We start from the raw sequence: 25981 nt of genomic DNA on the forward strand, positions 1-25981 counted from the left end.
AGCAGGTCCAAAAGAAAACTTGAACTTCTGACTCTAAGTGGAATGAATGCTGGCCCTGCCTTCCATGCCAAACTTGGGCTGGGCAGGATTTAAACCTGATACCAGATTCACACAGTTATCACCCTGGGCAAACAGTGGGACGCAGTGATGCATGGAGTACACAGCTCAGCCTGGCACACTCCCATGCGGCAAACTGTAGGTATGACTAGCCACCCAGCCAGCAAGACCTTCCTGAAGGCCTGCAGTGGACGCTATAAGGTAATACTGTGAAGGACCCAAAGAAGAGTAGGGTGGGTCAAGACTAGGCATAGGGGACGTAGGTAGCTGCCCACAGCACAATAAACAGGGGCTGGGGCATACTTTTAATGTGACTTTTTATGAATGATTTTTTAATATACGTGACTTTTTATACTTCTGAATGCCAAATAATCCCATTCTTTATGGCATGTAGTAATTCATTTTGTGACAAGTCAAGTAAAATGTGACCTGGAATATTCAAAACTTCTGTAGAAGGTCACACAGGGGAGGTATAATTTTCAAATCTTGCCTGGGGCCTGGGACAAATTTCTTGTCCAGATCCCAGGGAGAAAGACCCGCCCTAGCTTATCACAATAAAGTCATAAGACTGATATTTTAGTCAACAGACCAGAAAGTCTTACATTCAAGTGAATAAGATATCCTTCAAGGCAGTCAGTCACCTTGGGAGGCCACACACTTATTTCTAAGCTGCTCCCATTGTCCAAAACACTTTCAAAACTACCTCCTGTTTGGGAAAGGCCTTTAGAGATATTTTAGGAGCCCAACAGGAGAATCTATCTGATTTCTTTAGTCACCTCATTTTTTGACCCAAGATACCTAGTTCAACTGTCTGGATCTCCAAGACTTTTGGCTATTTCCCAAAATCTGCCTGGAAAGTTGAGGATTTGTGCCTCTCCCCCACACACCTCCCTCCCCCAGCTCCCTAGGAGGTTAAAAAGAACGTGCTTTAGGTAATTCCCAAAGAAGAGTCCCAGAAATGAAAGTGTCCCCTTCTACTGGCACATTGGGTCAAGCACTTTACATGCAAGTGCCAACACAACCCAGGGCAGATATTCCTACAGTGTCTGATCAAAGAGGAAACAGGCTGTACACCTGAAGTGACTTGTCCAAGGACCCATGGCCAAGAAATAGCAAAACAGGACTAAGATGTAGGTTCGCTGACTCCTAGTCCAGGACTCAACGCTTCTCCAGAATTAGTGTACAGGTAGTTCCCGAGGTGAAATCCATCCAAAGGAGTATTATGTTCTGGTCTGTTGACTAAAGCAATGCATCCAGCCTCATTGCTTTATGCTCATACCTCACAATCTAACTGGGGAGACACAGATAGACACATAAGGCAATGACAGCACTAAGCAGTATGTGATCACTGTGCCAAAGGAGGGGAGCAAGTAAGTAGGACAGAAGATGAAAGGAGGCGGGAAGATCAGTTTAGGCTCTGGTGATGAGGGTAGGCTTCAGAGAGTCACTGGGCCTTATAGGGGCAACTTAAAGGTTAGGGTCTGGGTCAGTAGGGAATGGTGGACAAAGGCAGAAAAGTGCGACAAATGTAAGCAGTCCCACTTGACTGATGGACAGTTCATTTGGCAGGAGAAAAGACTGGGGAAGTAGGTTTGACCCATATTGTGAAGGACCTCTAATGCCAGGTCAAATAATTTGGATAGCTAACATGAATAGAAACATTGATCATTCAAAACTATGTATCAGCCAAAGATCATTAATATTTAGCTTTTGGAATGAAGCTTAAGTACTCAGACCCCTGCTCAAAGGGGGAGTCTGGCTCTAACCACCACTACCACCACTGCCACATTGGCCCTGGGGTGGGGGGAGGAAGGACAGAGAAAAGCCCAGAGTTCCAGGATAGCCAAAAACAATTCCTTTCTGATACCTCAGAGCTGACTATCACCTCTCCCAAAAGAGCCCATTCTCTGCCTCCCATTGCTAGAATGATCAAGAAGGTTGGAGGCACCCAGCACTGAACTAGGATACTCTTGGATGTCAGCTGGAGCTTTGACCCTAATTTTTCAACCTGGACAATTAGTATGGCTACACTACCACCAGCCTCAGGAAACAATGTAAAAAAGAAAAGGCTTGAGAGGCAAATGGTCCCATTTACAGCACTGATGCAGCTTTGCCTTCTTTGGAGTTTGAAGCACCAACTAGTTCAGGGGTGGGGAACCTGCAGCCTTGAGGTCACATGGCCTGGAGGCCGCAGGATCCCCACCCCTGAACTAGATGAAACTTGCTATGTCTGCCCCTATTGGAAATAAGCCAGAACAGAATAATGAGCCACTCATCATCACTAACTTCCGGAACCAGCCAGCTTGATGTGCCAGCTCCTGCTCCCCACACCTGCCCCCCGATATGATAAGCCTAGCTAGAAAGTGGTGGTTCTACCCATCTCCTGCCCTCTCCTCCCCTCCCCTTCCCTCCGAGAGAAGGCTCTGAGACAGAATTCCTCAAAACACCCACCCTACTGCCCACGGGTGAGTTAGAAACTGGGGCTTCCCACAAGAAGAGGCTGTAACAACATAGCCTGATTAAAAGCCTGCAGAGACAACCAGCAGACAGAATTACAGAATCTTGGAATTCACAGGGATCTCAGGGATCATCTGGTCCAAATCATACCTGAATGGGGATCCCCTACAAGTGGAATCCAGACCTCCACTTGAAAACCTCCAAGCATGGGGATCCAGCCACCCCCGAAGCCTCCCTTTTCTCTTTCATTCAGCTCTAATTATTAGGAAGTCTTTCCTTATGTGGAGCTGAAACCTGCCCTTCTGCAACACCCCTTCATTGCCCCCACTTTGCTGACCAGAACAGGTCTAAACTCCTTTTTTTATTTTTTATAGCCTAAATACTGGAAAACAGTGATCATGTCCTCCCTAAAGTCTTTTCTTCTCCAGATTAAAATCTAAGATAAGATCATAGAATTTAGAGATTACGTAGTCCATCCCACTCATTTTACAGAGGAGACAACTGACCTCCAAGGCCTCACTGTGGCCACACAAGCAGTAAGCAGGAAAACAGAGTGGGACCTAGATCCTCTAACCCCAATTCAGTCTGTCCACTAAATTTAATTTCTAGCTTTGCAGCCAATTAGCTGCAGGCCCTTGGACAAATTATTTCAGCACTCTGACTCTACTTTCTCATCTGGAAAATGGCAAAATTGTTATCAGCCCTGTCTACCCCACAAGCCTGCTATGGGGTTCACATAATATACTTTGGAAAGTGTTAAAGCACTATACAGATACAAGGTATTGTTATCTATTGCTTTCCAGTGCTTTCCATCCTGCTCAGTGCTCTGTGTCTATACCTTATTGATGACTTGGTCAGAGTTTTCTTAAAACTGTATTCTAAAGCAGGGCTTCTTATGTTCACTTGCAACCCCTTCAGTGCTTCTTAAACTGTAGGCCACATTTTAAGAAATGAATAAATCTTAAAGCCCTTTTATATTGGCAAAACTGAGCCTCTCTGGCTGGTGACAGAGAAGATGATGAGTAAAGTTCATGCTTACCACTTCTTCTGCAGAGTCCTAGCCTTGTCCGTAGGCCCAGAGAATGAGAACTCTAGAACAAACCCAAGAATATCATGCTAATGCTATAATAGAAGTTAGAGCACATCCATTTCCTCCTCCATCACTGGCTTCCTTGTATCCAGAATGCTCAGGAAGAGGAAAGGCATCAATGGTCTCCGAGCCATTGACAAGCAGAGAGACTGGGGCTGTGTTTTCACCCATCACCAAAGAGAAGCAATAAATCCTGTTATGTTAACAATTCTACCTCCTCAGGGAAGATCATCTATACTATGGAGAGGGACTGGACCCTCTGATTTTACTTGCCTAGGGAGCTTGATGCTGAGAAAAGCCCTTCCACCATTGCAGGTTGGTGCCTTCTCTGTGATAAGTCTTTGAAAATTGCCTAGCTCTGAGAAGCGAACTAGTGACTAGTCACATGGAGGGAGAACTTGAACCCCAGGGCTTCTTGGCTTTTAGGCAGCTCTCTGGTCCACAGTAACATGCCTTCAATTCGTCATCAAGGGCTAGTTTGCAGAGAGGGTAGGGTGGATTACATTTGGGGCAAATTCCTAAGTTGTTCTGCCAGACTACATTTTCTCAAGAACCTCTAATGTCCATTGGCTTGAAAAGCAGAAGAGGTAAAGTTCACATCTGAAAGCTACTAGCTTCCAAAAGCTGGCTTTTCTGTGCTTCAGTGTGGGACCACACATAGAATCTTAGGGTTGGAAAGGGCCTTTGAGGTCTTTCCAGGTCATCTACTTCAACTTCCCACCCAATGCAGACATTCTCTCCACAAGATCCTTTCAGGGTGGTCGTCTAGCTTACATAATACTTTGGAAATGTGTGGGAAAGTTTTGAGGATCAATATGTACTAAGATTAGCATATGCATTCCACAGTCTATAACATGGACCATCTCTCTAAAAGATGCTCAAGTCCCCAAACTGCAAACAAGTCAGAAAAGCAGAGGGTCAGCTTAAGGTTCTCTGCTAAAGCTGTGGATCACCTACTGTGGGGCTCCAGGGACCAGTCAAGCCTAGTTTCTCACCCAGCAAGAACCAGGTGCACCCAGCTCCAAGCTTCACAGAAAAAAGCCACCCTAGGTGGCCTCAGACACCTCTCCCTTAGACAAAAACAACTCTTGGGCAGGGAACAATTTGAGGTGTGTGGTGGAACGAAATAGAATGTACTCCCCCCCCTCCCCTTTTTTGGACTGGGGTAAGACTAAGGTGTACTAAGGCGTGACCAAGTAGGAAGCAAAAGGAATGAGCTTGTGTTAGGGGAAAGGGCGGGCAGGTCCAGGTCCACTGGAGTCCTGTAGAAGGTATGCCAAGTGTAGAATTTGCTAAATGCAAACCATCCAAGTTCCTTAAATGGTTTGAGCAGGGGTCTGGGTCGGGAATCCAGTCCTAACAGGGTCCTGGTTATGTCAAAGTGAGTGAGTGTGTGTGTGTGTGTGTGTGTGTGTGTGTGTGTGATCTCTCTGGTTCCAGTGCATGTAATTGGGGGAACAGGAACTGCCCCACTTCAGCCCCCTCCCTGAGACTACAGGCGCGGTCTCCCAGAGACAAATCCCCAGCTACCGGGATAGGGGTCCCATATTCCTCCCGACCAAATGTACCCAACGCCACCCGCAAGCCTTCTCCGCCCAACTCAGCCAGCGGGCCCTAGAGGCACAGAGGCTCGAACTCACGATCTCCAGCACCATCAGTACTCCCAATACAGAGCGGAGGAAGCCGAGGTCTGGTCGGAGAGCCCCGATCCCCGGCAGCGAGGAACCGGCGCCGCCCTGCACCGGGGTGCTGGTCTGGGTGCTGACTTTGGATGGGAAGTCAGCCATGGGTCCGGTTGCCCTCCAACCCCCAACCTTGGGGGTTGAAGACCGCGGGGACCGATGCTTCGCCTGCGCTTCGATCTCCGCGTCCCTGCTCCAGGCAGCGGCGGTGGAGGTGGAGGCGGAGATGGAAGCGGCTGCGCCTGGCGCTTGCTCTCCGCGAGGGACTGGCCTGGCTCCGCGTTAGTTTCTCTCGGGCTCACAGAGCACAGACTGCGCCACCCCTACGCTCCTACTCGAGCTTCTGGGAGGCGCCAGGGAAGGAGGGATCCAGGGAGGGGAGGAGAGCAGGGGAGATATACAGGTACTTGCTGATGCTTAAAGTTCCCGGCACCGCCTTCTCTTTTAACTCTTTCCTAGTTCTCTGCCCTTGGAGATAGATCCCTGATGGGGAGTCTCTGGGACAGGATTTCGCCGTGGAAACTCCGGGCAAGAGGAATAGCAGTTTGGGAGATCTAAGGCAAGAGGACAGGCATTACCTGAACTAGGAGGTTCATCAGGAGAAAAAGAGGAAGCAGGTGACTGGTTGTAAATTCGTTGAGCACGCAAACTTCTTCCGTGCAGGTCCCTTGTTGCATCTTTATGAACCCCCTACACCTAGCAAAGTGCCTTCCACATAGTAGGAAATTAATATATCTCCAAGCGAATGTGGTGGTACCCTCCTTGCAGTGCCCAGCAACATTTCACCTAAAAGTCCTCCATTCACGAGGGCCTGACAAGAGGACGTCTTGTAGCCAAAGAGAAAAATAATGAAAGTAAGAAGACTTAGGGAAAGGCTTATGGGCACGTTAGGGAGATTCTACATGGAGAATTTATTAGAGGATAAGGACAAGGACTTCACTGTAGGAAATCTGCTAACGGAGCTTGTGAATGACCTCCAGACTCAAGCTTCTGCACAACCTCAGGAGAATACCCAATTTGTATTCGAAGCAGTCTCAGAACATGTATGTTGAATACTCCTCAAATTGAAGGACATAGTTCTGAAATGGCCCCATTTCATGTTTCAAAACTATAAAGGCTTTCCCTTCAAGTACTGGTTGTCTATGACTAAGTCCTAACAGTTTGGGTAATGTCCACTTAAAAAAAAAAAACCTTGGTTTGTGATTTCATCAGGGTAGGGAGTTCTGAATGTGGAAACTGCCTCCACCAATGCAGATGGGCAAATCAGCTGTTACTTATGTAACCCAGCTCCCACCAAGGTGAGGTTGAGGAGGAACAGCCTTGAAACTATATGTGCAAAAGGAGATATGGCTCCTGATTAGCATAGAGAATGCTGAATACAACATTATGAATCTATGTAAGAGGCTTACTGAGTTTGTTTGAGACAGACTTCAGAGATACACGGGTAAAGAGAACCTCCAAGGAAGTGGTAGAGAAAGAAGGGCTTTGGAATGGTAGACATGCATGGGAAGCCATTCCCTTCATGCCCCTGGACTTCCTTCAGGTTCTGGAAAATGTCGAGAATGGATCCCCTCTAACTGAAATCATTCCCTCTTTTGAACTGAGATCCTACTTCCTGCCCAACTAAAGAGCTCATTTAGAACTGATGCAAAGTGAAATGAGCAGAACCAGGAAAACTGTTACACATAGTATCAGCAACATTGTATGATGATTAACTATGAATGATTTAGTTCTTCTCAGCAGCACAATGATCCAAGGCAAATACAAGGGACCCATGATGGAAAATGCTATCCACATCCAGATAAAGAACTGATGGACTCTGAATGCAGGTCAAAGAATATTCTTTTCACTTACTTTAAAATTTTTTTTCCTTTTGGTCTGTTTCTCCTTTCACAACTGTGACTAACATAGAAATATGCTTTACAAAATTGCACATATATAACCTAAATCAAATTGCCTACCATTTTAGAAAGAGGGGAAAGGAGGGAGGGAGAAAAATCTGGCACTCAAAATCTTGTAAAATGGATGCTAAAAACTGTCTTGACATACAACTGGGAAAAAATAAAAAAATTATTAAAAATAAAGAGCTTGTTTACTCTTGTGTTTTTTTATACTTTCTAACTTGTATAACTTCCCAAAATTCTGTTTTCTGTTTTGCTTAGATAAATGAGTTTCTTTGCTGTTAGCTATCTGTGATGGTCTTTTGTGTAACTAGCCATTGGTGGGGAGATACTGAGTGTCAGCTAATGGCTACCTTCCCACTTAGGAGTGATCAAGGAAGAAACTTTTCTTTTGGACCCAGATTCATACCCCTGGACCAAAGTTATTTGAAGGGTGGCAGTTAGATATAATTCTAGCCCCATACCCCCTAGGAGACTAGAGGAGATATCATTCACCTTTGGTTTATCTAAATCTTACCTGCTCCTCACTCCTCCCTAGCTAGTGTGATGGCTTTTCTCCAATTCCCCAAAGGATTGGCCCGACCTTAGATCAAAACTATCTATGCAACCTTCAAGCTACTATGTATATATTTAGCATGATATTTTCAGCCATGTTGTCAAATGCTTTCAGTGAGGATGAACAGGGCATCAAGTTCAGCTATCACACTGATGGTAAATTCTTCAACTTGAAAAGACTACAAGCCAAGACCAAAGTGGAGGGAGTGTTGGTGCATGATTTTCTGTTTGCAGATGATTGTGCACTCAATACAGCCTCTGAAGCTGAGATGCAATGAAGTATGGATCAATTCTCTGCTGCTTGTGCTAATTTTGTGCTCCATCAGCCACCACCATACCATCCATTTGTGGAAGCATTGGTTACAGCAAATGGAGAAGTTTTGAATGCTGTAGATAAGTTCACTTACCTTGGTAGTGTACTTTCCAAGGATGTACACATTGATAATGAGGTTGATGCATGCATTGCCAGAGTTAGCTCAGTGTTTGGGAGGCTGCAAAGGAAAGTATGGGAGAGAAGAGGTTTTACATTAAGTACCAAACTGAAGTTCTACAGAGCTGTGGTGCTGACTTCATTGTTGTATGCCTGTGAAACCTGGGCAGTCTATCAGGGCCATGCCAGGAAACTGAATCACTTCCATTTGAATTGCCTTAGGAAGATTCATAAGATCACATGGCAGGATAAGGTACCAGACACTGAGGACCTTACTCAAACTAAACTGCCAAGCATTCAAACTCTGCTTCAGAGAGTACAACTCCAACAGGCTGGCCATGTTGTTCGAATGCAAAACACACACTTGCCAAAGAGACTATTTTATGGAGAACTCACACAGGGCAAGTGTTCACATGGTGGTTAGAAGAAGCAACACAAGTACACTCTCAAGGTCTCTCTCAAGAACTTTGGAATTGACTGTGTGACATGGGAGACATTGGCACAGGACTGCTCAGCATGGCATTCCTACATCAGAGAAGGTGCTTTGCTCTGTGAGCAAAGCAGAACTGAAACAGCTCAAAGGAAACATAGGATGTGCAAGTTTGGAGTATCGCCCTAAATGTTCACATGGACTATCTGTGCCTGACCTGTGGTAGAGCATTCTGAGCTCAGATTGGCCTGATCAGCCACAGCTGGACACATTGAATCTTGACTCAAGCATAGTGATGTCATCTTGGTCCTCTTCAAGAAGGAAGGATAACAACCAATACATTTAGACAACCCACACATATAATTTTACAGGTGGGTAATATCTTATATGGAGAGGCTGGTCTGGGATAGCCAAAGCAGGACAATTTCTCCTCCAGCCTCCAAAAATAGTTATCAGGCTAAAATTATATTTATCTTCTGCCCTCAAATATCTCTAGCCTCTTGCTATGAGCTTGGAGCCTTCTGAAGTGAGAGGGTAACCATTGGCTAATGCTCACCATCTGTAATAGCAATTTAGATTTGAAGATCTTTCTCACCGATTAACAGGCCATGTGACCTGCTTATGTCACAGGAAGCCTAAGATACATGTGGTGGAAGGAGCTTCCTGACAGGAAAAGGAAATTATGTCACAGGAAATGCTGGGAGAGAGAGAGATGTTATGGCTGCTAATGGCTGCTAATGGCCGCCCTCGTGATTGTTAAAACTGAACAGACTGACTTAGCTGTACTGTGAGTTTGTCTTTGGGAAGACCCCAGCAGGGGTCAGAGAGGTTTTGGGATGGTGAGGCTCCAGGCTGTTATATGGTGTTTTAAGTTCCTTGCTGTTATGATAAAGTGTGCTGACTGGCTGTGGGAGCTGAACATTTGGTTATGGGATATGGTTTTCTGAATAAATGTTATACTTCTTTTACCTTCTTTATGGAGAGTCTCTCATACTTTGTGATACAGAACTACACAGGCATATTCATGATTATTGTTGATGTTGTGTTTATTGCCTTACTGATACACCATCTTAACCCCTCTCCACCAAGGGCCAGTTACACAGCTAGCTAACAACTAAACCTGTTTATCCAAGCAAAACAGAGAACAGAAATTATACAGATTTGAAAAATTATACAGATTTGAAAGTATCAAAAATACAGAAGAGTGAATGAGTTTTTTTAGCTGGGTAGGAGGTAAGGCCTCAGTTCAACCAAGGAGAGAAGGAATGATTTCACTTAGAGGAGGTTCATGCTCAACAGTTTCCAGAACCTGAAGCAAGTCCAGGGGTATGAAGGGGATGGCTTCCCATGCATGTCTATCATTCCAAAGCCTTTCTTTCTCTACCACTTCTTTGGAGGTTTTTTTTTCCTCATGTATCTCTGAAGTCTGTCTGAAACAACATCAGTAAGCCTCTTATACAAGTTCATGACATTGTGCTCTGCCTTCTCTATGCTAATCAGGAACCACACCTTCATTTGCATATATAGTTCAAGGCTGTCCCTCCTCAACCCCACCTTGATGGGAGGTGATTTGCCTATATGCATTGGTGGAGGCAGTTTCCACATTCGGAATTCCCCACCCTGATGAAATTACAAGCCAAGATTTTTTTATTTTCTCTTTTCTTTTTCTTTCTTTTTTTTTTTTAATGAACATTATCCAAACTACACTGTTGGCACTTGTTCATAAACATCCAGTGTTTTTTCACCTCCATATCTTGGTTCATGCCTATTCTCTATACCTGAAACACTCTCCCAACCCCAACCCATAACCTTATCTCTGCCTTTTGAAATCCTACCTGCCTTCCAAGTGCCAATTCAAAATATTCCCTTTTCTAGGGAGACTTCCCTGACAGCCACTGCTTCTTCCCAACACTCACCCCCATAGCCCACATCAACTGATAAAGATCTTTCCTTCTTGAGACTACACATAGCAATTTTAAGCTTCTTTTACCAGATTTATAAACTATTCTACCATATCACATATTAGATAAATTGATTTGGAGTCAGAAATCCCAGATTTGCTACTTGTAACCTGTGTAATTTGGAGCAAGTCATTCAAATTCTTAAGAATTCATTATTTTCATCTGAAAAATGAGAGTATTGGACTAGCTGGGCAGCTGTAAGGTCCGTTTCAGATACAGGTCCTATGAATAGTTTTGTGTGTAATAAATATCTGGTACAAATGCAGAGGGCCTCAGATGATAATGGTACCTGAAGGTGAAGGACACTAGAGAGCAAATGGAATCTCTCCACTCAGAGAGTGCTAAAGAGTTGCATCTGGGAGAATCATGATATGATGTGGGAGAGAAGTATGTTGGAAAATCTGTGGTACATGCATGGACATTTTGGAACTGGCTCTAGTTAGCCAACTTCATGTTTGAGAGGAGCTTCTTTGATTGCATAGCTGAAACTGTCATCATCTTCAAAAAGGCCTGAGCCAACTTCTCTTTGTTCTCTTTAACTGTGTTTTGGTGTTGTGACGGCATCCAATGAGAGACCATGCCATAGAGGAAGAAGGACTGTCTCCCTCTGAGGCCATATGGTCCCCAAGAAATTGAAACTCCTTTGGTCTTCTTGTTCATTCTTCCCCCATTCTAGGTATAGCATCATTGGAGGGTAAGCCACAGGTCCCTGAAATCCAAGACAGGTGTTGCTGCCAGTCCTGCAAGTGATACCTGAGGAGCTAGTAGTTATCTTTGTGAGAAACCTTCTGGACCCCTGCCAACAAAGGCTAATCCTCAGACTCATCCAGCAGCAAAACTGCCTTTAGGATGTGAACTTGATGGGACGAGGATTATAAATGAACAGAGCTAAGTTACCAGACTACTTCCCCAGAGATCAAGGTGGTCTAGGGGAGAGTATGCCCTAGAGTTATTGAGAGAAATATTTATGTTTGTTCTTGCTATATCTATGATTAAATATCCCTCTTAAGAAGTTTATCAATACTAAGTGATCAAATGGACCTGGAGTGCTAATTTGTGCTAATGAATGGAGGGAGCAAAGCTGGTGGGAGCTCAAGATGATGGCAGAGAAAAGAGATGCAGCCTGACACATTAGTGCCTCCTAGAACCCTAGGGGAAATTGTTGAGTAAGCCTGAGAGGATGAGCCAGAGCATACCTGTTACACATATACACACATATGCATATATATGTGTATATATACACACACACATATAAATATATGTATAAAAATATATTTTATATATATATAAACTATATATATTTTTCTTCTGGCTAGTATGCAAACTCCATAAGGTCACAGACATTGTCTTGTTTGATTTTTGGATCTGATCTCCCCTAGGGAATAACACAGGACCCTGCACATAGTAGGTCCTTAATAAGTAGTTGTTGAATGAATTAACAAATGAATCTCCTTTTGCAATATATTTTTAGGTGTGTATATCTCCCAAGCTAGACACTACTAGTATAGTGCATTGTACAGAAGGCACTCAACTACTAATAATTTGTTGGTTGATTACTGGCTTTTAAAAAAAAGGCTTTTCAGTTCTTTTTTTTTTAAAAAAATATGTTTTTATTTGATAGCTTCTGTTTCTTACTTCATCAGAATTATTCTAAATATTCTTCCCCTTCCCTCTCTCAAAGAACCACCTCATATAACAAATAGCATTTTTGAGAGAAAAAAAAATCACAACTGATCAATACATTGAGAAAGTCCCCAAACCTGTGCAATGTTTAACTTCTGTGGACCTCCAACCTCCATGAAAGGGAGAGTTGGGGGTGTCCTCTGATATCTCTTCATTTGAGTTCTGCTTGATCTTTATAATTTGGTTACACTTACTTTTGATATTTTGGTGTGCCATTGTTCTTTCCATTTATATTGTCATAGTCACTGTGGCTCTGCTTACTTTACTCTGCATCAGTTCATATAGATCTTCTCATGCTTCTCCGTATTCCTCACATCTGTCATTCCTTACAGCACAGTAATATTCCATTACATTTATGTATCACACTTTGTTTAGCTAGTTCCCAATTGATGGGCATCTACTTTATTTCCAATTCTTTGCTGTCACAGAAAGAATGGCTATAAATATTTTGTTATATATGGGGACTTCTTTTTTATTTGAAAATTGTGACAGGAATTGGAAAACTGCTTGACTTGGTGTTTGAATTTCCTCGATTAAAACTCTAAAACCTTTGATCCAAAGACTATAACTAATTTAAAATCTATTGTTGCCTCCTACTTCTAAGCAAAGACTTCAGAGATAATTTTTTTAATCACAAAAAATGCTCAATAGTAAAACAAATTTTGCTCTGACCACCTTCTTTAGCTCTCCAAGTCACACATGGTAACTCTACTCATAATCTATCTTTGTCCTGAGGCCTCTCAATTCCTTCATGCAACAGCATCAATTTATTTAAGTGCTGGATTTATGAATAAGTCACATATAGTCTGAAAAATGTCACAATATTCATCTACATTGATGGCTTTTACTCTACTACTCCTGTTTAGATTGTATATCCCTCGAAGGAACATACCATCTCTCTCTCTGTCTCTCTCTCCCTCTCTCCCCCCACCCCTCACTTCTCTCTCCCAGACCTGTGATTTCATTGATGTAGGAAACTTCTTGTGAGCAAACTCTGCCAATGCAAATTAACCACTGCCCTGCATCTTAGAGTCTTAGACAGTTTGTCTGGTACACTGGGAAGGGGAAAGGAAGAGAATAAGCATTTCTATGGTGTCTACTATGTACCAGGCACTGGATTAAGTGCTTTTTACAGATCTTATCTTCTTTGATTCTCAGACCAATCATGCAAGGTAGGTACAACTATTACCTCACTTACAGTTAAGGAAGGTGAGGAAAAATAGAGGTCAAATGACTTGCATAGGGTCATACAACTAGTAAATGTCTGAGGCCAGATTTGAACTTAAGTCTTCTTGACTCCAGGCCAAGGGCTCTATCTACTGTGCCACTGAATGCACTGAAAAGTATATCATCTGTCTAATGTCACACACTAATGTGTATGTCAGAGACCTTCCTGACTGTAAGACTAGCTCTCTGGCCATTAAATCACACTACCTATATATATCTCCTAGTCCTTTGTATATTCAGTTCTGAAAACAGAAGGTGCTCATGAAATGCTTGTTGGGCGTATTTGTGGGGGCGTACGCGCATGTGTGTGTGTGTGTGTAGGTGTGGGTGTGGGTATGAGTGATTTATGAAGCTCTCCTACAGAAGTCAGTCCATTTGGGAATGGGCCAACAGGACCTGCTTAAGTATAAAAAAGAGTTTGATTTAGGGTTGAAAAACCTAGCACAGAAAGTAAACAAGACAAAACACTTTAGGAATTAAAAAAACAAGTTAATGAAAATTTTTTTTTAATTTAATAGGCTTTAAATTTTTTAACTTTTAAATTTTAATTATTTTGATGATGATTTTAAAGAATGTCACAACTAAACTTGCACTGAGGTTAAAAAAGGTGGGATCAACTTAATTTTTAAAAAAACTTATTGTTCTAAATACAGTACCTCGGAAAAAAATTTAAATCATTGTTTGTGCCCTGAATTGAGCCATTTATAATCCTGGCAGTGGGGTGGGGTGAAGGGGGAACTTATCTCCCAATTTCTGGCAAGTGGGCCAGTTTTTCCCTTTGGGCTATGACACAGTGTCTAGCAAAGCAATGTGCTTTTTAATTAACCTACTTGTAGGATTTTCTGGTAAGAAGTGATAGCAAAGACACAATCAAGGACATGTATGAACAGAAAAAGAGATGCATTGAGGGTAACAGATGGACACTCCAGGTGCTGCCCTGGCATCTACTAAATATTGAGATAATTGGAAGAAGCTTTTAGTGCATTAGGTAGATTCTCTATGGAAGATTTATGGAAGGAAAGAGATGAACAAGAAGAGCACAGGTTGTGAGACAATGAAAAGGTCTCCTAAATTTTATTTTATTTTTTATTCTGTATAAAAAATTAACAAATAAAATGAGTAGTTCTATAAACAAAATAGAGTAGCAAAAGAGGATTGTGCACAGGAGTGGGAGGCTCTGTTATGTACCGCTTGCTGAATGGGTAGTTTTCTGTACCAAGGCAGCAATTCTGTACATGGATAAGGTCATGGAGCCACTGAGGGACATGGCAGCCACCTAGATGTCTTATCTCCCGAGCTGGCACTGTTATCTGGTCCCTGCTCAGTTCCTTAGAACATCTAGATGGTATGTGTGGTAACATCTGACCCCACATATCCAAGGAGGCTCAATGGCTTAACTGGTGGGATGTCCTTTAATCCTCATGCTGGCCTCAGTTCTTTCCCCACTTACTGCTATTCTCTGTTCCAGATGTTTAGATATTTCCACTATCAAATCAAAGTCAACTACAATTATTTATTAAGCACCTACTACATGTCAGGCACTGTTCTAAGTGCTAGGGATGCAAAGAAAGGCAAAAGACAATCCCTGCTGTCAAGGAGCTCACAGTCTAATGAGGGAGACAACATACAAACCACTATGTACAAACAGTTCTATACAGGCTGAATTGGAGAGAATCACAGAGGGAAGGTCCTAAGATTAAGGAGAACTGAGAAAGGCTTCTTGCAGAAAGTGGGACTTTATCTGAGCCTTGAAGGAAGCCAGAAGTGAAAATGAGGAAACAACAGAGTTCCTGGTACGGGAGACAGCCAAAGAAAACACCTGGAGCTGGAATTTGGAATGTCATGTTGGAGGAATAGCAAGAAGAACGGTGTCACCGGATTTCAGAGTACATGGAAGGGAGGAAGGCGAAAAAAGACTGAACAGGTAGGAAGAGGCCAGGTTAGGAAGGGCTGTGAATGCCAAGAAGGATTTTATATTTGATGCTAGAAGTGATAAGGAGTTTATTGAATGGGGTGGGGAGGAGGAGGTGTGATATGGTCAAACTCCACTTAAGGAAAATAAGTCTGATGGTTGAGTAGAGAATAGGTTGAAATGGAGAGCCTCTCCAGGAAGGGAAACCAACCAGGAGGCTGTTGTAATAGTCCAGGTACTTAAGGCCTGCACCAGGGTGGTGGTAGTGGCAGAGGAGAGAAAGGACAGTATACAAGAGATGTTAGGAAGGTAAAATAGAATTTGGCAACAGATTGGATGTAGCGGTTGAGGGATGTAATATCAATTAAGTTGGGTGTCTTTGATTGAGCCTTACTAGGTGCTAAATCCCAGGCCCCAAACCCCTATCTATTAGGTGTTAAGCCTGTGTGGGTATGAATTGGTAACTAAGGTGGGGCTCCAGGTGGCGCCAATGAAGGGAGGTGCTAACTCCAGAGCCAGTAGTAAGAGACTAAGTTCTGGTCGGTCAGATGATGTTCGATGATGTCTGAAAATGTATAAAAAGAGAGAACAGAGTTATTTGCTTAAGGCTCTCACTCCTGGAGGCACAGGTCGGGGAACTGAGATGTTGATGGTTTTCTTCATAACTATGAATTGTATTTGGTCTGTTGTTTGTAATTTGCTTATATTTGCTCTGAAGTTCAGGGTGCTGGCTTTCCCCCCTGAACTAAGTGAATGGTGTTTGTATGCTGGATTAAAGTAAGATTGTTAACCCCTTAACCATTGCTCTCCTTAGTAAAGCAGATCAAAAAGACCTGGGCTTGCAGCGTTCTGTGAGCTGGTTGTTTTTGGTTTTTCACCTCCACAGCAACTGCTTGCTGGATTGTTGAAACAAGGGAGAGTGAGGAGTTGAGGATGATATTTATGTTGTGAGCCTGGGTGACTGGGAGGATGGGGGTCCCCTGAACAGTTATGGGAAGTATAGGAAGAGGAGAGGGACACTTTTTACAATCGTATCTCACTTGATCTTCATATCACCCCTGAGAGGTAAAGGCTCTTATTATCCCCATTTTACAGCTGAGAAAACTAAGATAGAGGCTGAATGACTTGCTCAGGGTCACACAGCTAGAAAGCATCTGAGGTCACATTTGAACTCTGGCCTTCCTGACTCCAGGCTCAGCATTCTACTGTTCCACCAGCTGCCTCTATGAAGCAGAGAGGGCTTGGGAAGAAAAGTAATGAGGTTATTTTTAATGTGTTGATAGGTTTGGCTGATTTTTTTTCTCTTTTTAAAAAATGTTATTAGGAAAAGGGCTACAGAACCAGGAGATCATTATACACGACTACAGACACACAGTATCTGTAAGGACTAACTTTGATAGACTTGGCTTCTCTCATCAATGCAAGGTTCAAAGACAGCTCCAAAAGACTCATGATGGAAAAAGCTGTGCACATCCAGAGAAAGAATTATGGAGTCTGAATGCAGATTGAGGCAAACTATTTGCTCTCTCTTTCTTTTTTCTCCATCTTTTTTGGTTTCGTCTCCTCTTTCTCATGATTCATTCCATTGGTTACAATTCTTCTTTACAACTGGACTGTTATGTAAATAAGTTCAGTGTGAAGGTATATGTAGAACCTATATTGGATTACGTGCTGTCTTGGGGGGTGGGGGCGGGGAGAGGGAGGGAGAGAAAATTTCGAACTCAAAAACTTATGGAACTGAGTGTTGTAAACTAAAAATAAAAAAATAAATTAGTAGAAAAAAGGTCTATTGTTAAGGGATGGCCCTCTAGGAGGAAGAGTGGGCAGTATACAGGTTAAAATGTCAGTGATATAAAAACAGGAGATATCAATAAAGTATATTTAAAAGAATCACAAAAATATCTTATTTTCTCTGTGTTTCAGTTCCAATCTCATTTCTGTTTCAAAGAATGTATAAGTCACTAGAGGCAAGACACACAGGGAACAATAAGAAAATAAGACAGTACAGAATGAAGTGCTAAATTGTACAGTATGGGCAACTGGAGAGCGAGGCAATCTTGTAAGAAAGAGCTCATTGTGTGGGATGAGTTATGAGCACAAAAGGACTCAGAGCAGAAAAGATAAGGGGATGGTATATTTTATATACTGGGCAGAGTAGGAGCAGTAGAAATAGTGCTGAGCTTGCAGTTAGGAGACATCTAGGTTGAAATCTCAAGCCTGATACTCATTGGTTTAACCTCTCTGAATCTGTTTCCTCTCCCCCCAGGGTCATTTGGAGCATCAAATGAGATAATGCAGAGGCTTTGCAAACCTCAAAGTGCTATAAAAATGTCAGTTCCTGTTATATTCTTGTCATCTGGCTTGGTTGTTTTTTTTTTTAAACTAAATCGGGCACTTCTTACAGGAAGCCAAACGAGAGAGGGTTAATTAATTGTGATGCTATTTCAAAAATGCTGGGGATGGTTGGGCAGGGAAGGGAGTAGCCAGGGATATTGAGTGGCCTTTGTTCACTAGGCCTCTTTCCCTACAGTTTTCCCAGCTGAAATAACTTATGAAGAAAACTTACCCCAACCCAGGGACTGATGACTCCTTCTAGACGCTTTCTCCCAACTTTTCCTAGGGCCCAAAAGAGTTCTGGAGACAGTTCAGGGTGGGTGTGGGCATATATGGGTGCCAGGGCTTCTGACTCCAAATCTAGTTCCCTTACACTTCAGCTTATGAGAAAAACCAACTGATTAATTTGTGAAGGGAACATGGGTGGCAGTTACCACTGCCCCGCCCTGAGACCCAGGTGTGGCGATGGAATAGAAGAAACTAAATTATAGGGGAAAAAATATATTTCCCCCTTTGGTGTTTAATACTTAGACCATTTATCATAGATTCTGTACTTAGAAGGGAACTACAAGATTGTCTAGCCCCATTCCCTCATTTTTACAGACGGGGAAACTGAGAGCAGAAGTAATTTGTCCAAGCTCACAAAGCTACTTAGTGGTAAAGGTGGGACTAAAACCCAAGTCTCCTGACTCCTATAATTACTGTTTATAGCATTGAAGTCAGCTTAGATGGTCATAAGAAAAGCTCATATTGATGTAACATCTTCAAACTTACCTAATAACTTTGCCTAATAATCCCCATAAGATAGGTGAGTCAGAGGATCAAATGAGATTCAATATGTGAAAGGACTTTGACAAAGTTTAAAACGGCCATGTTGACATAAGAGATAATTACTAAGGATGGAATCCATCTCAGGAGGCTGGTTTTAAGTCCTGGAATCCTAGGCAAAAGCTGGCAAAGGAATCTTCCCCAAGCTCCATATTCCCTGTAATTCTCTTGCCAATTATCTAACTTTAATGGGCCTTCTAAACCAGAGGATCTGTTAAGGGTGATAACTAAAAGATCTGCCTAAGGAGACAGATTTGGATAGGAAGCTGTTCCCTCCATGGTAGTGGGTTGCTTTTTCAGTCAGGGCTGGAGAGCAAAGGGATTGTGGGATCTCTTTCTCAGGGTGTGTAGTTATTTCTGCCCCAATGCCTCTGGTTACTAATTTCCCCTGGGGCTGGACAAAGGTCAAGCTCCCAGTTTAATCATTGTCCCTTCCCCAGTGAAGGATCCCAAGTGGCTACTGGAGTCCAAGTCCTCTTCAGTAGCCTGGCTGGATTTTTTTTTCCAGGTCACCACACTTCTTATCTTTGATGGAATTTCCCCCATTTCCATTGATCTCTAGCTGACTGAATCCAAAAGACACAGAGGTCCTACCCTGGTTCATATCAACCTCTGACCATCTTTGCAGCCAGCAGGGCCAGTCTCCAGAAGGTCAGCCACTAGGTAGAGTTTCCCTAGTGTATCTGGGGTTCAGAGTATCCAAGGGACTTACAGGGCAAGTTTCATGAAGTTTTCCCAAAGAGAGGATCTAATATACTTTCTACCTTTGATACCTTTCAGCCAGAGTTGCAAACACTCCTAAGATACTTGAGGTCACTACTCAGGACCCATCTGGAATCCAGGTGGTCACTGCCATGACTCCCAATTACATTTTTATAAAGTCCATAACTGTATCTGGGGTCCCATTAATACAAAATTCCTACATGTAATCCTCTTCTCAGGGAAAATGCACGAGCTTGTGCATTTCAATGTTTGTTGGAAATGACACTGAAAATTAGTAGCTCACTCTTTGTGGTGGCAAAGAATTGGAAATTAAGGGGATGCCCATCAACTGGGGAATGGATGAACAAGCTATGGTATATGAGTGGGATGGAATACTACTGTGCCATAAGAAATAATGAGCAGGAGGGTTTCAGAAAAAAATCTGGAAATATTTATATGAACTGATACAAAGTGCAGTGAACAAAACTAGGAGAGCATTATACATAGCAGCAGCAATATGGAACAATGATCAGCTGTGAATGACTTAGCTATTCTCAGCAATACAATGATTCAAGACAACTTTGAAGGACTTATGATGAAAAATGTTATTTACTCATGGCTGGAAACTGATAGAGTCTGAATGTAGATTGAAGCATATTTTTTACATTTTCTTTATTCTTCTTGTTTTTGTTTTTTTCAGTCTGTCTTTTCTTTCACACCATGGCAATATGCTTTGCGTGACTGTACATGTCATATTAAAATGATTAATTACCCAGAAATTATGTCTCGTGAACTTTTTATACCCAACAGTAGGCTTAACCAGTCTGGCAAAAGAGACACGCAAAAAACTTAAGAACTCCCACTGTAAACCCTAATAGTATGGTTCTTCATCCCCCCAGCAGTTTAGCAAAATTCCTCTAGGACCTGCCTCTGTATTTGAGAAGGAAAGCAAAGTGGAACAATCTTCTTCTCTTCTGGGTGCTTCTGCTTATCTCTAATTAGTTTTATTACACTTTACTCCTGGGTACTAATAACATGCCTCCAATTATTAAATCTTTTTTTTTTCTGTTTACCTAGGCCTCTTTCAATTGTGGAAATCTGGAAGCTACCCTAGATTTAGACAGCACATCACAAGATCATAGCTCAGGAGCCCCCATCGATGTTTCTCTTTTTTCAGATCAAATCACAGGACACCCACTTCTGCCCTAACCCACAACTCAAAGCCTATCTTTACCTTCCCCCATTCTTTTCTCCTTTGCTCAGGTTTCTGATGAAGTAAACCTTTTTCTAGCCAAGGCCAACCTGTCCCCTGGATATCCTCTCTTCCCATTTCCCCAGCAGCGTAGTTCCTCAATAATTCTCTCTTAATGTATTGGATGTATTATATTGGCTCTTTCCTTGCTACCTACAAACCTGGTCAGGTCTCCCCCCTCCTCAAAAAATCTTCACTTGACCCCACCACCCCAGCAAGCTATCATTATATCTCTTCTCCCGTTCATAGCGAAATGCCGAGAAAGATGCGTCTGCATTCATTGGCTCCATTTCCTTACCTCCCATGAGCTTCTCAACACTTTGTAATCTGACTTTGGAACCAAATACTTACCTTAAACTGCTGTCTCCCTGTCTCTCTCTCTCTCAGGTTGCCAGTAATTTCTTAACTGCTAAATTCAGTGGCCTTTTCTCAGGTGTCATTCTACTTGGCTTTTCAGCCCCTTTTTGACCCTATTCAGCGCGCAGTCTCTTCCCTTGGATTCTGTGCCACTGCTTTCTCCTGGTTCTCCCTCAAACTCTCAGACTGCTCCTTTTCAGTCTTCTTTGCAAGATCTTCCTCTTCCTTCTGTTCACTAAGTATGGGCATCTCCCAAGGGTCTGCCCTTGGCCTTCTCTTTTTTTCCTCCCCCTTCTTCTTTTGTGATCTCATTAGCTCCCAGTGATCATCTCTAAGGAAATAACCCCCAAATCTCTCCCCTGAACTCCAATCCCTCATTACCTTTTGCTTGCCAGACATGTTCACCTCAATGCTCCATCAGCATCTCAAACATGTCCAAAATAAAGCATTATATTTCCCCCAAAACTTCCTCATCCTCCAAACTTCCTTGTTTTTGTCAAAGGGACCACCATTCTTCAAGGCACAACCTTGGAGCCATTCTTGACCCTTCTCTCTCTGTTACCCTCCTTCCTCTATTTCCAATCAACTGCAACTCTTCTTGTTTCTACTTCTTACATCCTTCCTCTTCTTTTTACTCATACAACTGTTACTCTACTTCAGGCCCTCATCACCTGTTTCATAGTTTATTTCAAAAAAACTCTCAGTATCTCTACTTCCATTCTCTTCCCTTTTTAATTCATGCTTCATATAGCTACCAAATTAATACCCCTAAAACACAGACAGAAGCACATTACCCTTTTACTCAAAAACCTGCAATGGTTTCCACTCCTAGAATAAAATACAAAATCCTTAACCTGACATTTAAGGCCCTCCACAATCTGGTTCTCACTTACCTTTCCCATCTTGTTCCATCTTATTCTGCTTTATGCACTTTCTGTTCTAATCAAACTGTTCTGTTTACATGGCATTCATTTTCCACTTCCATTCCATGGCACAGATGGTTTCCTATGTCTGTAATTCATTCATGTCTACCTCATAGAATCCTTAGCCACCTTCAAAGCATGCCACCTCCTCCAAGAGCCATTCCCTGATTCACCCAGTTGCTTGCGCTTTCTCTCGAAATGATTTTGTATCATCTTGTACGTACTTTGTACGTACAGTATGCTTTACTGTAAATATAGTAAATATTCCTTTCTGTGGATAATGGCTCTTTTGGGAGTTAGCCCATGGCCTCTTCCTTACAAGTGAGTATGTACAAACTATTTATAGTAGCTCTTTTCATAGTGGCAAAGAACTAGAAACTAAGGGGGTACCTGTCAATTGGGGAATAGCTACACAAGTTATAGCATATGAATATAATGAAATGCTATTGTGTTATAAGAAATGATGAAAAAGATAGTTTCACAGAAACTTAGGAAGACTTGAATGAACTGATGCAGAGTGAAGTGAGAAGAACCAGGAGAATATTTTACAGTTATCCTTTCTACATCATGACTTTCCCCACTGTGGTTTCAAGGGTTGGTATAAGAAATTAAATGGGAATTTTGGGGAGTTTTATAGAAGCTGCAGACAATATGTGAAGGCCAGTAGATGACACAGAAAAAGTTTAGAAACTCAGAAATACATAAATATATATATAGTATTATATAATATCAACCTATTTTATCTTTTAATACCATAATAATTTAGACTTCTTCTCTGGTACAAAGGGAGGGCCAAAAAATTTTATGTGGATTTTCCAGATTGTGGGGGGCACCACACCCCAACCCCTGTGATGTAGATGGGATAACTGTATAATATATCAATATTATAAAAAATTTAACTCTGATCTTAAGAATTTAAGAACTTTGATATCACAATGACCCACCATGATTCCTGAGACTGATGATGAATGCTACCCACCTCCTAAATGAGAGTAGATGGACTAATATGCAGAATGAGACACACATCAATCAATAGGAGAATTTGATTTGCTTGACTGCATAGTTTTGTAACATGGTTAACTCCAGTCCCACTGTCTGGGGGCTGAGTCCATTTCTCCCCTCACTAGCCCACCCTTAGGATTCTCAGCTACCTTTAGAGAATTGAGATGACTTTCTTTTCTACCATTGACTTGGGCCCTCTCCTCCTCCATCTGTATTTCCCTTAATTTTAGGGGGGGAGTTTCATTTAACCATTTAACAACAATTGGATTTTCAAAAAGGAATACTTGCTTTACAGATATTTTACAGAACAAATATATAAACATATTCCATCAACACCTTGGGGCCATAATCCCCCTAATCAGTCTGGGATTGGGGAATAGCCTGAAGAGGCATTAGGTTCAAAACTTAATTCAGTTCCTGCATAAGATTGGTCCCACCAAATTCATGTTCAAAGGTGGCATCTCTTAAAACTTTTGCTGAGCTGGAATCCTTTACATCAGAACATCAATACTGGGCTAACTACAATATCTGTCCTAGATTCCTAGACTCGGGGATCCCCGTGGCTCAAGCTCCTGGCTCAGATTGGAGACTCTACTCCTTGTACCAGAAATGGAAAAGGCAGCCATGAATTCAGGACCATTTTTTGGAGCCATATGGTCTCAGAGGTGAAGACCTGGTGGCCCTTCCCCTTACAGCATGGCTCTCTTACCAGAAGTGAAGGGGTCATCTTGCCACCTCAGATGCAAATACAGAAAAACCCATGGCTAGTGCTGACTTAGGCCTTTTTGAAGGTCACAGATAATGCAGCTATAGAGCCAATGGAAAAAGGCTTCTCCCAACCATGCAGCAGGCCAACCAGAACCAGTTATAAAATGTCTGTGCCTTTTCATAATTGTCCCAGAAGTAGCTCCCTCTCTTCCTACACATGGAGATGCCATCTTTAAAAGCTGATGGGGTCTGCACATGTGCCAGACTCTCCCCATAACATTTGTTACACATTTGGCTTTCTTTTTTTGGTGGTGGGGGGCAGGGGGAGAAAAAATGAGTGCTTGATAATTGAAAAAGTAAAATTTAATTAAAAACAAATCGGTTTATACATGTTGTATTCCCCAAATAGGATATATGTTCTCTGAGGACAGGGTCTACTTCATTTTCCTTCTTGGGTCCCCAAGCATCTAGCACCTGTGATTTTTTTCTCCTTTCTCTCATGCTGCCCTATGATTTTCCAAACCTTGGTTCATCCCAACACAGGACTGCTGTCTTCCTTTCCTTTGTGTCTGATACATAGAAGATATTCAATAAATACTTGTTGAATTAAATTGAATAATTGTTTTTTGAATTGACACATTAGTCTGAAGTAAAACACATGTAATTAAACAGAAGATCAAGGTAAATAAGGAAAATCACTTCATATATACAAGTGAATACTATCTCACAGATCCCTCCCCATTACTTCTGGAAAAAGGAACATCCATGGGGAATATGTAATAATAGAATATTGATAGGAGAAAGGAGACATGTAGAAATCATGCATAGCATGAGAAACTCATTCTTCTACAGCTGTACTTCTGAGTCGTCATCTGTCTTAGAGGTTGTCACTACTGATATCAATTATCAGCTTGGTGATGTCATCTACTGGACTGCTTTCCTTGCCGACTTGTGAGCTGCTTTATCCACTGTGCTGTGAGCTGCAGATGCCATCTGTTGGCTTATTTTGTCTACCACATTTCCATTTGCTGGTCCTCCATGATTGATTCTCTACTGAGCTGCTGCCATCTTCTGATTCTCTGCTAATTTGCAGCTATGGTGCAGCCTCTTCCTTGCAGGAGAGTGATTACAGCTCTTTTTAGTCAAATAGCCCAAAGGCAATTCTAGCTCTTTTGTGAGTCAGATTCACAACGTCACTCAGACAGCTAAGAAAAAAAAAACCAACACAACCCGTTAGGTCAAATCTAGTTCCTTTATCTGCGCTCAGCAACTACTGCCCCAGGCATATCTACTATTTGGATCCTGGTGAGAAAATTCCTTTCAACTCTTATAATATGCTTAGCTGCAGGTGTCTGGGCCAAGCAAAATGCCATGGCTCTTCACTCAGCAAAACTGGAATTGGCAGGCTTTGAACTGAATTCATACCAGCACCAATACTATGCCTCTGCAGAGATTAAGTTGAAATGGGGGCTTGTGAACTATAAATTGAATTAGATGATTCATCCTTAAGTGACATAGACCTAGAAGCAGTCAACAGTGCCTTCCCTGAGGAGCCCAAATGCTTCTTAAACAGCACAGGTGTCTGACGTTCTGTTGGCCCACAACATTCCCTACTGCACCAGAACCAGATCAAAATTGGGAAATGTTTAACAAAATAAGTCAAAATATAATGAAACACAGATAATGTTAACAGGCTATTTCCCAAGTCGATATGCAGCCAGCATGGATCCTTAGCGGTCTCCATTTCTATTTCAGTTTGACACCATCGTTCTATAGCATCCAGCACAGTAGGCCCCTAATCAACATTTGTAGATTGATTTGAACATAGTTGCGAAAACCACCAAGGAGATACGAACTGAAAGAGTCTGCAGGGGTTTTGTGCCAGCTCCAGACTCCTCCTCCCCACCTACCTCCTTCCTTGCCCAATTACATACTCCCACAGTCCCCCTGTAACTATCTGTCAAGTACACTCCCCCAGCTCTTGCGTGCTCTCCTCCCAGACTTCCTTGCTTTTGCTAATAGTGCCATTCACACCCTGCAGAAAGGGCTGGGCCAGTTTCCTGGCTGTATAATTTCAAGCTTTGTAAAGTTTCACCAATGGTTGAATATGTATAATCCCAAGGGTGTGCTTCCCATTACCACTTTGGGATGTTCCTTCCATGTGAAAACTGAACTCTTGTAAAAAAAAAAAATCTTATTCTAAATAGTTTCACATAATCAAGAGCATGACGTAATTTCCTCCCACCTCCACAACTTTCTTTCCTGATCATTCACCCCCCAGGATACGTACCTGAACTGTTTTCATTATTACTTATTTATTTGATTTCGGTTCAATTCAATAGGCATTTATTTTATTTAAAAAACCAAACCACCACTACCTTGACCACCTTCTCCCCTGATAGATATATCCTGGCACCCTAAACTTAGGAGCTTTGGGGATGGCAGTGCCTCCAGCAAGGCACCCCCAGCCATCATTCTGGAAAGTAACTC

General features: G+C 42.3%; 1 protein-coding gene across 1 annotated transcript in view; it reads right to left on the bottom strand.

Annotated features, from left to right (window-relative positions):
* Nucleotides 1-5587, bottom strand: part of LOC118841954 (plasmolipin) — a 33973-nt gene extending 28386 nt beyond the window's left edge. The window contains exon 1 of the mRNA XM_036749685.1: nucleotides 5245-5587. Within this exon, the coding sequence (XP_036605580.1) occupies nucleotides 5245-5391 (147 nt within the window). The 5' untranslated portion in view covers nucleotides 5392-5587. The remainder of the gene's footprint in view (nucleotides 1-5244) is intronic.
* Between the last annotated feature and the right edge of the window lie 20394 nt (nucleotides 5588-25981).

This window comes from Trichosurus vulpecula, chromosome 3 (genome assembly GCF_011100635.1).
Source record: "Trichosurus vulpecula isolate mTriVul1 chromosome 3, mTriVul1.pri, whole genome shotgun sequence".
Taxonomy (NCBI): Eukaryota; Metazoa; Chordata; class Mammalia; order Diprotodontia; family Phalangeridae; genus Trichosurus; species Trichosurus vulpecula.